The sequence below is a fragment of the Hemiscyllium ocellatum genome, chromosome 21, assembly GCF_020745735.1.
Source record: "Hemiscyllium ocellatum isolate sHemOce1 chromosome 21, sHemOce1.pat.X.cur, whole genome shotgun sequence".
Taxonomy (NCBI): Eukaryota; Metazoa; Chordata; class Chondrichthyes; order Orectolobiformes; family Hemiscylliidae; genus Hemiscyllium; species Hemiscyllium ocellatum.
Genome location: NC_083421.1, coordinates 35,668,762 through 35,685,237, shown reverse-complemented (window position 1 = coordinate 35,685,237; position 16,476 = coordinate 35,668,762). Strand labels below are relative to the sequence as shown.

Sequence of the window (16,476 nt, the reverse complement as noted above, 5' to 3'; positions counted from 1 at the left end):
TTGGGCTAAAATGTGGCCGATGGAAATCAATGTGAGTAAGTGTGTGCTATTAACCCTTGTTATAGAACAACAGCAGTATTTAATCTGGAAGTGGACTCCGTGTTGTAGCAGGGAAGAGGAATTTGAAAGTGCATTGATTTATGGTGCTGCTTTTGATGGCCATTCTAATCCATTTCATATTGAGTTGAAGTCGTTTTAACAATCTTAAGTCAAATTATTAAGGACAAATTTAACATTGTTCTTATCGCATAATGTCCATAATTTAACACTGTCCTTCAGAGACACCACTGAATTGTTAAACTAGATAGTGGCTACTTGTGTTTGATTTGGACACTTGTCTGAGGATAAAACAATGTTACATTGTTTGAGGACATTAGAGGATTTTTCCTTCAAACTTAACAATGAGAGTAGTTGCTGATCGTGAAAAGAGTGGAAATTATATTCTGTCCCGCATATTTATGTCTCTCTTAATCACATGTTACTTTCCCTCCATGTTTTATTTTGCTTTCTGTTTAGAATTTGGCTTTGAATTTGATATTCTAATTATCTCAGTCTATGATGTGGAGGTGCCTGTGTTGGACTGGGGTGGACAAAGTTAAAAATCACACAACATCAGGTTATAGCCCAATAGGTTAATTTTGGAAGCATTAGCTTTCACAACGCTGGTATTCAGAAAGCTGGTGCTTCGAAATAAACCTATTGGACTTTAATCTGGTGTTGTGTGATTTTTAACTTTCTCTCAGTCAAGACTTTGCTTGTCATTCTTCAATTTGATTTATTATGGAGGTATACAGTTGCTTGTCCTGAATACATAAAGCCCAGGTATCCTGTTGAACATATTCACTGTTTAGCTTTCTAATTAGGACAAGTCCATCACAAAGGCTCATGAAAAGTGTTGAGTGAATGTAACTATTATGAATGCCTGGCAAGATTTGTTCGCTACTGAGATCAAAACATGGGCCATTGAATTTCTAACCTTTGATGGGGGCAACCAAAATTGTGAATAAAATGCAATGATACTACCTTACTACTTTCTTTTTTGTGATTCTATCATAATACTTCATCTCCCTGTCTCTGTACAGGTGACTCACAACACAACTCATAAAGTTATGGTGGTCAAAATCTACAAGCAGGACGTTGACCAGGATGTCATTGTACGGGAGATCAGCCTTCTCCAGAAACTTTCTCATCCTAACATAGTCAGGTAAAAGTCAGAGATCTTTGGTGAACTATTCCAAAAATTTCTTCATCAGAAACGCACTAAACAATAGCAATTATAACACTGAATGACATCAATTGGCACAGTATGAGTTATGCAAAAAGTTAGAATCACATGCATGTTTTCACTTCTTCTTATATTGTGGGTGACATTGGCAATTGTCCTTTCTAGTGACCACAGCTTTATTTTTACCAGCTTACTGGATCACCTAAGAGGATGTTAGCACCAAAAGCAGAGTGATACCCTTTCAGGAAAGGACACTATTGAACCAATTAAATTTGACAAAAAAATTCAACAGGTTTAAGGTTACACATTCCTCAATGTTTTGAATTTATTTTCAGAATTTACCAGTTAAAGCAATGTGGCAGACAGTTTGCTGATTTGATGAAGGATTTGGAAATCTCTTGAGATTAGCCACTAAGGATTCTTTGAAAGAGACAAATCTGAGGAATCGATGGTTGGACCTAGGACACTACCCTGAGGAACTCCAGAGAAGTCGTTGAGCAAAGATGATTGATCCCTCACAATCCCCAAAATCTTCCTTTATCGAAACTGCTTTATCAGTGATCTTTCTTCCATCATAACATCAGAACTGGGGGTGTTTGTCGCTGATTGCACAACATTCAGCACCATTTGTGACTCCTCAGATACTGAAGCAGTCATATTCAAATGCAACATGACCTGGACAATGCCCAGATTTGAACTGAGAAGGAACAAGTTACATTTGCACTGCATAAAGGCATAGCAATAACCATCTCCAACAAGAGAGAATCTGACCATTGCCCCTTGACATTTACTGATATTACCATCATTAATTGGCCCACTATCAGGTTTCTAGGGGATTATACCATTGACCAAAAATTGAATTGAGCTAGCAATACAAATACTGTGGCTAGAAGAGTCAGTCAAAAGCTAGGAATTTTGTGGCAAGTAACCCACCCCTGTCTCCCCAGTCCCTGTCCACCATCTACAAGGCACAAGTTAGGAGTGTAATGAAATGGTCTCTGTTTGCCTAGATGAGTGCAGTTCCAACAACACACAAAGCTCGTCACCATGCAGGAGATTCGATTCGTATCCCATCCACCACCTTCAACATTCAATCCTTTCACCATCAAGGCACAGTGACGGCAGTATGTTTACGCTGCACTGCATTAACTCACCAAGGCTCTTTTAACAGCACCTCACAAACCCACAGCCTCTACCAGCTAGAAGCACATGGGCAGCAGATGAGTGGGAGTACCACCAATAGCAAGTTCCTCACGCTCCAATTCACATACCGTTCAGGCTCAGAATGAACTGCTATTTCTTCAGTGTCACTAGGTAAAAATTCTGGAATTCTCTTCCTAGCAAAACTGTGAGAGTCTTTAAGTACAAGGGCTGTAGTGGTTGAAAAAGAGACTTAATCACCACCTTCTTAAAGCTAGTAAGGATAATTAACAAATGAAATCTAGCTAGCTTGCTTACATTTTAGGGCGGCACGGTGGCACAGTGGTTAGCACTGCTGCCTCACAGCACCAGAAACCCGGGTTCAATTCCTGACTCAGGCGACTGACTGTGTGGAGTTTGCACTTTCTCCCCGTGTCTGCGTGGGTTTCCTCCGGGTGCTCCGGTTTCCTCCCACAGTCACAAAGATGTGCGGGTCAGGTGAATTGGCCATGCTAAATTGCCCGTAGTGTTAGGTAAGGGGTAAATGTAAGGGTATGGGTGGGTTGCGCTTCGGCGGGTCGGTGTGGACTTGTTGGGCCGAAGGGCCTGTTTCCACACTGTAAGTCTAAGTCTAAGTCTAAAATCCCCTGAACAAATAAAGAAAAATCTGATCCAATTGGTTCTGAATAGCTTCACTCCCAAGTCTTGCTGTCAAGTCAATACTACTGAAACAGACAGGTTTCAGGATGACCTTCAAGAGGTCTCAGTTTGATAATAATGAAAACCTATATTCTGAAATGAAATGAAGGTGTCTTTTTGTTTGAAATTCTAATACACTGCCTATGAGTAAAAACTTGAATACCTGATTAAAAAGTTGACATTTCATATTTTGACATTGAAAATGTCCAATTTCCTTATGAAACAATCAAGCTGACAAATGCATTGTAACGTTGACAGTCGATAAAGCTTGTGATAATTCTGCATATTATTGCACACATTAAAAGTCCTGATAATATTATTACATAACAGTTCAGCTTAGTTTGATAATTACATTTCCTCCTAATTCAGTAAAATGGGTTCTAAAAAGGAAGTAGTATTAAATTAACCAACACACACTTCAAACAGTGAGCTACAATCAAAGAGAAAGCAGATCAGAGACTGGGCCTTCAACTTTAATGTTACGTCTTTGACCTGAGATTTCTTAGTATGTAGCTGCTTGTGATGGGAGTAGGAACAATGAACTAATCAAATAATCTTACAAATGGATTTAGTTTCAAACATTTAGGATCTGAAAGAACATATGAAAGAACTGGAATCAATATGCTCATTGTAAAAGATGAGAGGCTTAACAAACAATCCAGGTCTTTTTCAATATATAATTTCAGTTACATCATACTGTAAACGTTTGGCATAAATTCTGTGCCTTATGATTTTATACATCACAACCACTTGATGAAGGAGCAGCGCTCCGAAAGCTAGTGCTTCCAAATTGGACAATAACCTGGTGTTGTGTGATTTTTTAACTTTGTACACCCCAATATATCTAAGCAAATCTGGCAAATTATGAATGAGTAATCATTGCAAGTTCCTTTCTTGTAGGAAATGATAACATAGCATTATGAAAGCTCAATAACCTGACCAGAAGTACCAATGACCCCTTCCTTCATTTCACTAGCTGCAAATAAATCACTCGGACAGTCCCTTATTCAGCATAGAATGAAGGGCAAGAGGATTAGATAGTGTGAAAAAACTTTGACTTGACTGTACTGAAACATTGAAGATTGCTTAGCCTATCTTTGGCATTACCCTTTAGTTGACTTGTTATCAAGAATTTTGATTACAGAATATAATTGCTAACTAAATCACATTTTATTTATTTGAAGTCTATTATTTAAATGTAGGTTAAAAGTTTGAAATCTTAATTTTATAGTTTGCACATGGTTCCTATGTGGCTGATCTTCATTCTCTGATTGACTATTACACTGGTAACAGAAACTTCAAGCATTTCTCAACCTTTTCTTGACTTGTTAAAGTTGCTCTTTCAGGCTCAAACTGGCCATCTTGGACAGGCGTGGAATTGATCAGAAGTGTAGGTCATACAACCTTTGGGCTTGAGTTTTCACATATTAAGCTTCTCAGCTATGGAAATGAAATAACTGTGCAGCAGCCAGTATCCTGTCAGCAAGTCACCCTTTATTTACTTGTGCACAGTACGCTGGCTGTGGCTAGCCAACATGGAGTCAGTCCCCTGAACTGACGAGATTCTCATCTCCTGGTTATATTAGTCAGCCAGGGCTTTCTAGATTAGCCCAGGTTAACAACCTCAATCAATCAATTTGTCCCTAGGGAAAGATTCAATTGGCAAAGAAGTTAAAAAAGGCAATAATTGTTTTTCTTTCTGTCAATCTTTAGGAAAATTGTTGACAAGGTCAACCTGGTTCCAGTCACTATAGGAAGATATTGCAGTAGTGCCAGATCTTGGTACGCTCTTCTTCTCTGTAATTCAGGTCACTAAAGCTAATTGTAGTGCACCTACCCCAGACCACTTGAGATCAGTTGATTAAACACAGTTCCTTCCTGTTCAAATAGATCAGTTTGTTACCAAATCTCCAATGGTCCTTTACATAATAGCTGAATAAAAAAACTTACATGAAAATACGAAAAAAAATGGACAAAAAGGGATATATCCAGTTTGAAAACCATAATTCCCATAACAGTATCTAACAACCCATAAATAGAATATAATCTGTATGGCATTGCCCAGAAGTAAAGTCAATCAAATGATGATGAGCTAATCTAAACTTGTCTCAGTCAAGTATTGGGAAAATGATATTGTACTATTCTAATAATGCCACTGCAAATGGAAAATGTTGATTAACTCTTCAGCGCACAGATGCATGGAAATGAACAAATACACAGTGATACAAGGATAGCATATTTTAATGAAAAACTTTCTTAAATAATTACTGGCCATCAGTAAGTGTTTTCAACCTATTGTGTTTTTTAGTTGCCAGGGAAATAGTGAGGAGTCTCATTACTTGCTCAAGATACTGAGAAGTACAACAGCTAAACAATATTACTGTAATATTATTTCAAAATATTATAGAATGTCTTTGGATTCTACTTAACTCTATTTGCCAGCGCTATCTTAATACCCAATTTTTTCTCTCCTGATTTCCCTCTTCAGTATTATCCCACTGCTCTTGTACTCCCCTAGGGACTCATTCAATCCCAGCTGTCTATATCTGATCCATGCCTTCTTTTTCTTGACCACTGCCTCAATTTCTCGAGATATCCAACATTCCCTAAACCTATCAGACTTGCCCTTCACACTAACAGGAACATACTTCCTCTAAATTCTCATTATCTTATTTTTAATTGCCTCTCACTTCCCAACCGTCCCTTTCCCTGTGAACAGCCTTTCCCAATCAACTTTTGAAAGTTTCTATCTAATATCGTCAAAATTGGCCTTACTCCAAATTAAAACTTTAACATTTTGATTATTTCTTTCATAATCTTTTCATAACTATTTTAAAACTAATAGAATTATGATCACATGCCCCAAAGTGCTACCCTACTGACACCTCAGTCACTTGCTTTGTCTTATTTCCCAACAGAAGCTCAAGTACTGCTTCTTCTACAGTAGGTATCTCCACATATCAAAGAAGGAAATTTTCACACACACACTTCACATATTTGTCCCATCCTATGACAGTGAATTCTCATGCAATGTCGATCCTTAAGGCAGTTAAAGGCTCATCATTGATCAAATGTTTTGTAGGTTGATAATTGTCCCTAGGGAAAGATTCAGTTGGCAAAGAAGTTAAAAAAGGCAATAATTGTTTTTCTTTCTGTCAATCTTTAGGAAAATTGTTTTTATGTATGAAGTATAATTCTAAACATAATGTCTGGTGCAATAAATGCCAACTAATTTCAAGTTAATTTGCTAAAATTCATCAGAACTGCAACTAAACCTTCAAAACTTCATGTCCTGTAAAGTAATTCCGTTGGAGCATGGAAGCGACTCAAGAAATTTCCTGGCCCAAATTCTATGCAATCAGTCCTTCACAACATTCATTAGTTACCCAGGGAAAGAGGTTTTCTACTTTCTAAGTCCGTCAAAGCTTTTGTTCACTATTTCAAGGTCACAAATTTCAATCTCAACTCAAAGCACCAAGTCAATATGGGAAGAATTTGGTGCGTCACACTCATTAATGCAACCTGACAAAAACCTTTTATATTGACTTTTTTCAGATACCTTGGTGTGTGCGTTAAAGAAGATAAACTGTACCCTATGCTTGAGGTAAATACCATTCTAGATAATCAAAATTTTACTTCACAAATATAAATGTAATTGTAGGATAAATAAATTGTTGCAGCTGTATTCTCAAATGTTTGCATGTGCCTCGCTTCACAGTATATTAATGGTGGCTGCCTAGAAGAGCTACTAGCCAATAAAGAGGTTAACCTGACTTGGAAGGAAAAAGTGGATCTTGCATCAGACATTACAAGAGGAATGGTGTACCTACACTCAAAGAATATTTATCACAGGGACTTAAACTCCAAGGTAACAGACTCTGCCTTCATACACTCAAATATTCAGCACGTCATTAATTGATGACTGAAACAATTGTATCCTTTCTTTTCTCAGTTATTAAATCAGAGTTATTTCTAAGTCCGCAACCAGATACTTACTTGATAGTGTTCCCTTCCAAACACTCCCACTTGAATTTCAGCCACACTAACAAAATATTTCTCTCAAGTTGGATGCATTGGCTCGAACCATTTGGACAGACTCAAACTAATTTGTGGTTAGCCCAGTAGGGCATATCTGCAAATGTTCCTGGGCAATCTTATCAAATTATCCACAAAGAAAGCTGGTGTAGAAAATAAAATGCCTCACATCTTAGGTCAGCATGAGTGAAATGTTTTAGGCAAAGCAACAAAAATAAAATAACAAGTGCTATCATATTGCTGAATATCATAAACTTTGAAATGAATCCAGCTTATCAGAAAATAAAACTTTTGAATTGTTGTAAATAAAGGGTTGTTTGATCAGGTACTGAAAATGAATGAACACAATGAGAGACAGTTACAAAGTAATTAATGTAACAAAATCAGTGGGTCAAATAGTGTGTAAAAAAAATTTGAATTGATATAATGTTTGCTTTTCTCCTTTAACTGTAGGATGGTTTAAAAGAGATTGAAATGGGTGCAAGTTGTGAATGGAAAATGTAGGATGATTAACAGTCCAATTATCCAAAGATAAATCAAAGTTGCTGTCTGAGAACAGCTAATGTTCACCAATTCAGAGGTACAAGAAGGGAACATAATATTTATAAGCTTCCCTGTAAAATATTTATAAGCTTTCTATTCAATCTTCAGACAGCTGTAAATGGATCATGTCCTTTGAGTACAATAAAGACCGATTTTCTCTTCATCATGTGGTAGAAATATCTTGTGTTGGAGGCAGATAATAAGGATTTACTTTTGTATTGGCAACAATTCAGCTGTTTTTTTTTCATTCTCTCCCTCAGTGTATTTTCTGAAAGGTACTATTTGACTGGAATTGCACTGTTCAGTTTGCTAGCTTCTGATATCACATAAAGTACTGACTGCTCTTCATGTTGTGTTATAAAACGATGCTGAATTATTTTTGAAGAATACAAAGACAAGCTCTCATGCTCACATTAAACACCAGATCTGGAAAAAGAACTGTCACATTGGATATTCCATTCCATCTTACACAGAATAGAAAAGAAAATATGATTGAATTTACACATGAAGGGATTTATTTGGAGTTCTGTGTTTTGTAACCTCCATGGCCAGAAATAAATTACTTCCACTTTAAAGTTGTATCAATCATGGACCATGGTGAACTTAAAGCAAAAAAAGCAAAGGACGATTGGATGGGCTTTTAAAAGAAAAAAAGAGTGAAAGAACTTGCAATGACATAATACATTTTATCTCCTTAGATTTCCTCAATGGGCTTTATAGTTTAGTGAAGTATGCTGAAATCATACTTGCAGATTACAAACAGCAAGATCACACATTCTATGAGCAATGAACCAGCTAATCTGCTTAAATAATGTTAGCTGGTGAATAGAGATTGATCAGCACACCAGGGAGGGTTCTTCTGTGAAATAACGGGATGGGTTCTTTTACATCTATCTAAGAGGGTAGAGAGCCATAGTTTAGTATCTGCTCTGAAAGATCTCTGACAATGCAGTACACCCTCAGTACATTCTACAATGAAATGCTGGATTAGGTAACGTCTGTCTCTGGACTTGGGCATGAATCCATAACCTTGTGATTCCGAGACAAGACTGCTTCTACTAAGCCAAGGCTGGTGATTTTAGGGGTAAATGTTTAGAGCCTGCATCAGCAGTGGGATAACCTACCTGTGAACAATGCTGATCAGACAATCACCTTCATATTTCCACAGTTTTGCAACTAAATGGAAAGAGTTGAAAACAGGCAGGCTGACATCAGCTCTGACTTATATTAAAATAAGTGAGGTTTGATAAAGTGATTTCTTCATGTTGCTAGCTATAGAAATGATAATTGCAGCCTCCTCAACGCCTCTAACCCCTCTAGACTAGCCACTATTTGTGGATTAACTGAATGAATGTGGCCATATAGGTAATGAATAAATGTATACATTTCCAAAGTTGCAATTCTGACATGGAGGTTTGCCATACCTAGGTGCATACTGGAATTTCTGACCAAGAACTGTGCACACCTATGTCCCTAATGTGTGACCCAAGTGAGTCTCTGCTTGAAACATGGCATGAAGAAATGATGATTGCAGATAATGCCACTACTAATCCAGGGCAGAATGTAGTTTTCATATAAGTGCCTTGTCAATTACATCTGTAAATTAAGAGGATTATTTTATTGCATTATTCTCTACTCAATGTGTTTTGCTGGAGGAATAACCATGCTTTGACCAGGAAACATCACTGCCATTTTAGCCATGTGTTGTTTGTCACAGTTCATAAGATTCTTTTGCTAAATAAATATATTAAGTTTGACAATGCAATGTTCACTGTAGCACCATTTTCAAAAATCTGGACTGTTGTTGAGTTGGTCAAGTTTTGCTGGATTTTCAGGTAATGGCCAGATATGCAAAGGAAATGTTTTTGACATTTGACTTCTGATTAATAGAAAAATGGCATATAGCACAAAGGTTGGTGCAGCAGTTTGATCTAAAGTCTAACATGAATAGTCATCTCAGCTCAACTGAGATATGACATCAAAGGTAGCCATGCTTTTACTTTATGCTGATGTGAGGTGTTTAGTCGTACACATAGAGTTATATCTGTCACAGGAAAGTTTGAACTCTTGTAGAGCTAGTCATAATTTGGCAGGCCTGGAGTCAAAGTGCTTTATACAAGCTCAGTATGAACTTCGCTTAGTCCTAATGTGTACAATCCTGGGCTTTGCTCAAGAAGCTTTCAACACTGGCCCAAATCTTAGGATATCGGGAGAGAACTGAGTCAACTTTAATTGATCACAGATGTGCTGAGGAAGTCTGATGTATGCACATCTATTTAACATGTAACTTGAGCTGCTTGCTGTAGAGAGATTTTCATAACAGATCTAAAGCTTGCTCAGGAGTGTAATTTGAAATAAATCAGCTGACAGATATGTTTAGCCTTTTCTGTTCGTCCCCCCTCTCAATGTCATCTCCCCTCCCAGACAGATCTCAACCACAGCCTCCTGCAAAGTGGCAGTCCTTACACCCTGACCTGCATCCTCTCCGCTGTTCTCAATTCCTAGAATCCCTGGCTCCTGTCTGGCAAAGGTCAGAAATGTCAGAATTATTGGGGGTGTTGCCGATCTCGGTGGAGTGAGAGAATGAGGCCAATGTTGTCAGTTGATGAGACAGGGTGTTGAATACTGTCACGGGAAGAGGGAGAGGGGAAGACTTTGCTGGGAGGTGAAAAAGGGAGGAAAACAATGGGGTTGTGAGGGAAAGAGGAGAGCAGGGACAGGGCTGAAGGAAACAGGAGAACAATCCGTGTGTAAGGGAGCAGTGTGAACACTGTTATGGGGAGAGTGTAATAATATTTTATATTAACATAAAGTGGATGCATAAATTGTGTTTACATGAACATGGGTGGTTTTACCTACAGTGAAATTATTTAATACCATATAAAGTAACCTCTAATCATAGCCTGTGCCTCATATGTAACAATGCAGAGAGTCTGTGGTCATGTAAAAGCATGGTTCATGGCCATATACCCGCCTGGCATTTGTTTGATGTACAGGTTGAGCCCCCGATGGGACATCACTCCAAACGTGATCACACAGTATCCTCTTTTTCACCAAAGATTGCTCTTGTGAGCTATAAGTCGAAACACATAAATATTGGGTAATAAAAAAATTGGTTGAAAAGAGATAAGGATTGTAAAATTTACAAGTGCAGACGTATATGTTTCTATATATCATTCCAACAGTTTTACAACACTTTTTGATCTTGATTTTGAGATGCTGGTGTTGCACTGGGGTGTACAAAGTTAAAAAGCATGCAACACCACATTATAGTCCAACAGGTTTATTTGGAAACACTAGCTTTCAGAGCGCTGCTCCTTCGTCAGGTGGTTGTGGAGCAGAATTTATAGAAAATGTTTCCAGTGTGATGTAACTGAAATTATATATTGAAGAAGACCTGGATTGTTTGTCATCTGAAATTATATCTTGAAATATATAATTACAATTACATCACACTGTAAACTTTTGCTATAAAGTCTATGTCCTACGATCTGATACTCCACAACCACCTGATGAGGGAGTAGTGCTCTGAGAGCTAATGCTTCCAAATAAACCTGTTGGACTATAACCTGGTGTTGTGTGATTTTTAACTTTTGATCTTGTTATGGCGTAACCTTCTGGAATTGTCGATTTTACCCTTAATTGTTCTTAGTCTGCTGACATGTCAATATTTTGATTGTTGTCCTGGTGACCCATCACACTATTACCTTCTAGGTATATTCACTGTCTGTAATAGCCATATTATACACATACCTTTCTGGTTTCTGTCCCTCCTTAGCATTCCTCTGTAATGTGTCATCATTTCATAAGATCTGAGTTCACTGTGCACTCTTATAGACCTCTATTGTAAGAGGAGTTCTATTGTAGGAGGAGTTGTTCTCTGTGCCTTGGAAGTGGTTCTGCACCTGCATGTTGTTCTGCATCTTGGAGAATTTGGATAGTTGGTGTCTCAGCATGATCATTCATTCATTGGCAGGAGCAGGGCAGAGGGGAATTACAGTAGGGGTGTGGACACAGCAAGGCAGCATAGGCACTGGCACAGGCACTTATCCTTCAGTATTTGGACTGATAGGATATTTGCATCAGCTCAGGGGTCAGAATGTGTCTGCCAGTGTTATTAAAACTAATTAGATTGATTGAGTCAAAGGTCTGTAGTTGATTGTCTTCATCCACCCAATGTGTTTGATTCTCAGTGTGGAAAGACTGCTCGATTTCTGCTTGGCACTTGTTTCACTCTGGGGCTTGACTCAGGTGTGCTTCCATTCCTGCAGGGCCGTGCTGCAGGCCTTGCTATAGCTGCCAAACATAGAGTGTCTGTGTTTGTTTGTTTATTGCCTCTGGCTGTAACTTTGGAGCAGATTTATTGCATAAACAGGCCCAGTATGTTTTTGTTTGGTACATCTGGCACAGATCTTGGAATACAGGACAGCTTCGTATGATATGGGTGGCACAATGGGCGGCATGGTGGCACAGTGGTTAGCACTGCTGTCTCACCGCACCAGAGACCCAGGTTCAATTCCCGCCTCAGGCGACTGTCTGTGTGGAATTTGAACATTCTCCCCGTGTCTGCATGCGTTTCCTCCGGGTGCTCTGGTTTCCTTCCACAGTCCAAAAATGTGCAGGTTAGATGAATTGGCCATACTAAATTGCCCGTAGTGTTAGGTGAGGGGGTAAATGTAGGGGAATGGGTCTGGGTGGGTTGCGCTTCGGCGGGTCGGTGTGGACTTGTTGGGCCGAAGGGCCTGTTTCCATACTGTAAGTAATCTAGTCTAATTTGTGATAGGCTACACTCATTGCAGAGCTTGCTTGTTTCCTTTGTATCCTGGTAATGGTTTCAATATTTATATTGAGGGAAGGAGAAGAATGAAATAAATCCAGAAAGGCTGGTATCCTGTTGCCATGGTTGAAGGGCTTGAGCTGTGAGGAGCAGCTGAATAGGCTGGAGTCACTTTTTCTAAAGCATCCAAGGCTGAGGGGTGACCTTATAGAAAATTATAAAATCATGAGGGAACATGGACAGTGTGAATAGGCCAAGGTATTTTCCCTGGGGTAAGGGAGTCCAAAACTAGAGAGCATTGTTTAAAGTGAGAGGGGAAAGACTTAAAAGGGACCTAAGGGACCATTTGTTCATCCAGATGGTGATGTGTGTATAGAATGAGCTGCCAGAGGAAGTGGTGAAGGATGATACAATTAAAATATCTGGATGGGTATATGAATAGGAAGGATTCAGAGAGATATGGGCCAACGGCTGACAAATGGCACTGGATTAATTTAGAATATCTGGTCGATATAGACAAGTTGGATCAAAGGGTCTGTTTCCATGCTGTACATCCCTATGACTCTGCATCAGTCTTTATTTATACATGAACAGTCCTTGACTTTAGTACTGACTCTTCAGAGCTAGCTCTCAGAGTGAGCAGTATCACTGAGACACTCCTTTTTATCTGTCAGCTAGGGCTCCCTGATTGGACCAGATTAACAGTCGCAATCAGGGAACTCCTATTTTATGAGGTCCACCTGGCTGACCTCATTACAATCACTCCAGGGAACAGTCAGGTAGCGATTGTAATGAAGGACAGAGGGAGCTTATAGAACATGAGTTGCTTGATTGAGGCTGTTAATCTGGTCCAATCAGTGAGCCCTGGCTGACAGATAAAATTGGTGAGTGTCAGAGGTGCTGACACTCTGGTACCTGACTCCAAACAAGGAGGGGGAAGAACGCAGTCAGAGTTAAGTAAAAAGGATGAACACTGTTAAGGAGTGGGGTAAAGATCTGAACAGCCAGGAGGTGAGGAAGGGAGGGAACAGCTGCTATGTCATAGCCTGGGCCAAACACTATTGAGAGTGGGTAAGGGAGGAAAACGTTGTTTGCCTTCAGTGGATGAGAGGGATGGTGAACACTCACGGGGATTTTAGTCATGTGGCTTATGAGATCCTTTGCAGAATGGAAACCATTGATTTACTTCATTGTAGCATTTATATTTCATTCCGACTTAACAGTTAAATGATTGAATCATAAATGTTTCATTGTCAATACATTTTTCAAAGATAGTTTATTTTCAATTTCAGTAAAGGGCTTTTATAACATCCCTCTCAGAGTAATTCATAGAAATTCTCATAGTTGCCTCACATATTAATGTCGATGTATTTTATTTTATGTCAGAACTGCTTGATTAGGATAACGGCACGTGGGAGAGAGGCTTTGGTTACAGACTTTGGGCTAGCACGGGAGGTCGTTGAGTTGCCTACGAAGGATCTTGAACGGAAGCTGTCCTTGGTTGGATCAGCCTTCTGGATGGCACCTGAAATGCTGCGGGGTGAACCTTATGACAGGAAGGTAAAGTGCGACTAATTTCCCTCGGTTCTAAATTTGGACAATGGCAAAATTCTTTGTTCATTCTTTTCACACGACATCAGGGTAAAGATTTGTCTGAATGCTTAGTTTTAAAAGGTTTTCCAAATAAAACATTAAAAAAGGATCCTACCATACCCTTGTTTAGTGTAAACGATGGTCATTTTGGGATGGAATACATTGGAGATTAAGCTTTGCCTGTCGTAGGTGAAGACTTGTCACAGCATTAACTAAGAAACCTAAAGCTGGCCTGGACTTAGGCATCAGACCATATTATGATCTGTTTTATGAGTTGCCAACCCCATGGATGGTGCTTCCATTGAAACTGATGAATATTGAACTGCTTATTTCATTGGCTTTGTGGCAGTGATCTGCCCAGGAGGTGAATGATTGTTCAGAGAGCGCACCCCTGCTGCACAAAAAGGTGTGTTTTTAATATTGAATAAAAGGAAGAAGTAGTCTACCTGATTATCAGCCCATTTGGGACCTTAAACTTCAAATTCTTTCCTATCCGTGTGTAACAGCAGACCTACTGCATATACCATCTATAGAAAGCATTGCCGCAACTTGCCATGGCTTCTTTGGTATCAGCACCCAAACCCATGACCTCTTACATCTGGAAGAATATCACCACTTTCAAGTCACCTGCAATCCTGGCTTGGACCTAAGTTGCTATAATAGGATCAAAATTCGGGAAATTCCTTGGCCCTGATATAGTGGGAACGCCATCACCACATGGATACAGTGGTTCAAGAAGTAGATTGAAACCAGCCCTCCCATGAAACCTTCCATCCCGAAAGAATGATAAAAATAATTGACTTGAATTGCTATTGATGCCACAAGCTGCCAACATTCATGGACTAGTGATCCAGATGCTTATAATATCTGAGCCTATAAGGGACCTACTAAATATATTCTAAGCCAACAAAAAAACGTGCAAATCGTTAATGAGTAACTCTTTATTCAATGAGGGTCTGGGCCTATGTTCAATAAAGATTAAACATTATGGATCACTTGTATCATAGTTTCCTTTCGTGTGGCCAATTTTGGTTACTAACCTTTTTTCTATTGAATTAAATCTCATTATAAGTTTAATATTGACCATGTTTCATTGTGACCACGAAGGACTTAATTAAGAAGATTTTATCAATGCTGTCATAGTTTTCTCCACTGGGAGCTTTAATTTCATTTGTGTGCAATATAACTTAATGTTTTCTCATGTATTCTTGTCCACAGCATTAGAACACAGCTATTAATTTTATTTTAAACTGATTGATAATTCTGCCATATGTAACACAAAGTAAGGGCTTTAATAGGGATACACTGCATTAAGATTCACACACTCAGGAAATTTCGCCATGATTAAATGGCGGAGTGGACTTGATGGGCTAAATGGCCTTACATCAACTCCTCTGTCTTATGTCTTATGGTCTTATGGAAATTTAACCATTGATTGTGGAACTCACAGACAAACCAGCAGATTTTCACCCTCGTTCAGGCTTGGCTGAAACTGGGAGTCTAGAAAGCAGACTTGGAATTGCATTTAGACATTCAAAGCATTCAGAGTCCCACAGCATGAAAACAGACTTTTCGGTCCAACCAGTCCATGTCGAACATAATTCCAAACTAAACCTGCCTGCTCCTGGCCCATATCCCTCTAAACCTTTCCTATGCATCTCCAAATCATTTCCTATTCATATACTTGCGGCTGACAGAGTTTAACATGAGAAAGCCATAATGGAGAAATGATTGCATAGTGGCAATGTCACTGGACCAAACTAATATTCCGAGGGCATGACTTCAAATCCCACCCTGGCCAGTATGAAATTTGAGTTCATTTAAACAAAACATTACCTGTTACAGTGTATTAGTTTTGAACTTCAGCAGAACTTTGGAAGGGGGCAGTGCAGTTTCACCAAAATCAGACCTTAAAGTGTTGAATTAAGGTGACAAATTGCATAAAGCTAATTTGCATTCCTTTAGGTTATGGGGTGTGGGGTGGGGCCAGTGATTTATTACAGGCATTAAAACAATTAGAGGAGTTGATACAGTGCCAAGTGGCAACTATTTGAAACTATTTCTTATGGTGGGAGAGATACTGAGTGCATGGACATAATGAGAGCTACGTCATCTAGAAATCAGAAAGCAATCTTTCATGTAAATGACAATGTAAATCCAGAGTTCTCGCTCCTGAAAAACTGCGAATGCTGGGTCTATTGAAATCTTCAAAGGTGAGCTGGGCAGGTAGGGGTCGCTGTGTGGGCAGCCAGCATTTGTTGTCCATCTGAAATTGCCCTTGAGATAGTGGTGGTTCATTTTCCATGAGCCAATTTCCATAAACTCTTCAGTCCATATGGTATAGGTGCACCCACACTGCTGTCCAGTCAGGAATTCCACGATTTGTTATACTGACCACAAAGGAACAGCAAAACAGTTCCCAGTCAGGATGATGGGTAATTGGAAGGGAGTCTTGAAGGTGGTG

At 39.1% G+C, this 16,476-nt stretch overlaps 1 protein-coding gene across 3 annotated transcripts in view; it reads left to right on the top strand.

The window, feature by feature from the left end:
* LOC132825815 (dual specificity testis-specific protein kinase 2-like) overlaps positions 1–16,476 on the top strand; it is a 99,066-nt gene that overhangs the window by 69,666 nt on the left and 12,924 nt on the right. For all 3 annotated transcript variants that reach the window (XM_060841322.1, XM_060841323.1, XM_060841321.1), the window contains exons 3-6: positions 1,083–1,204; positions 6,620–6,668; positions 6,783–6,932; positions 13,806–13,979. In XM_060841322.1, coding sequence (XP_060697305.1) covers positions 1,083–1,204; positions 6,620–6,668; positions 6,783–6,932; positions 13,806–13,979 — 495 coding nt within the window. The remainder of the gene's footprint in view (positions 1–1,082; positions 1,205–6,619; positions 6,669–6,782; positions 6,933–13,805; positions 13,980–16,476) is intronic.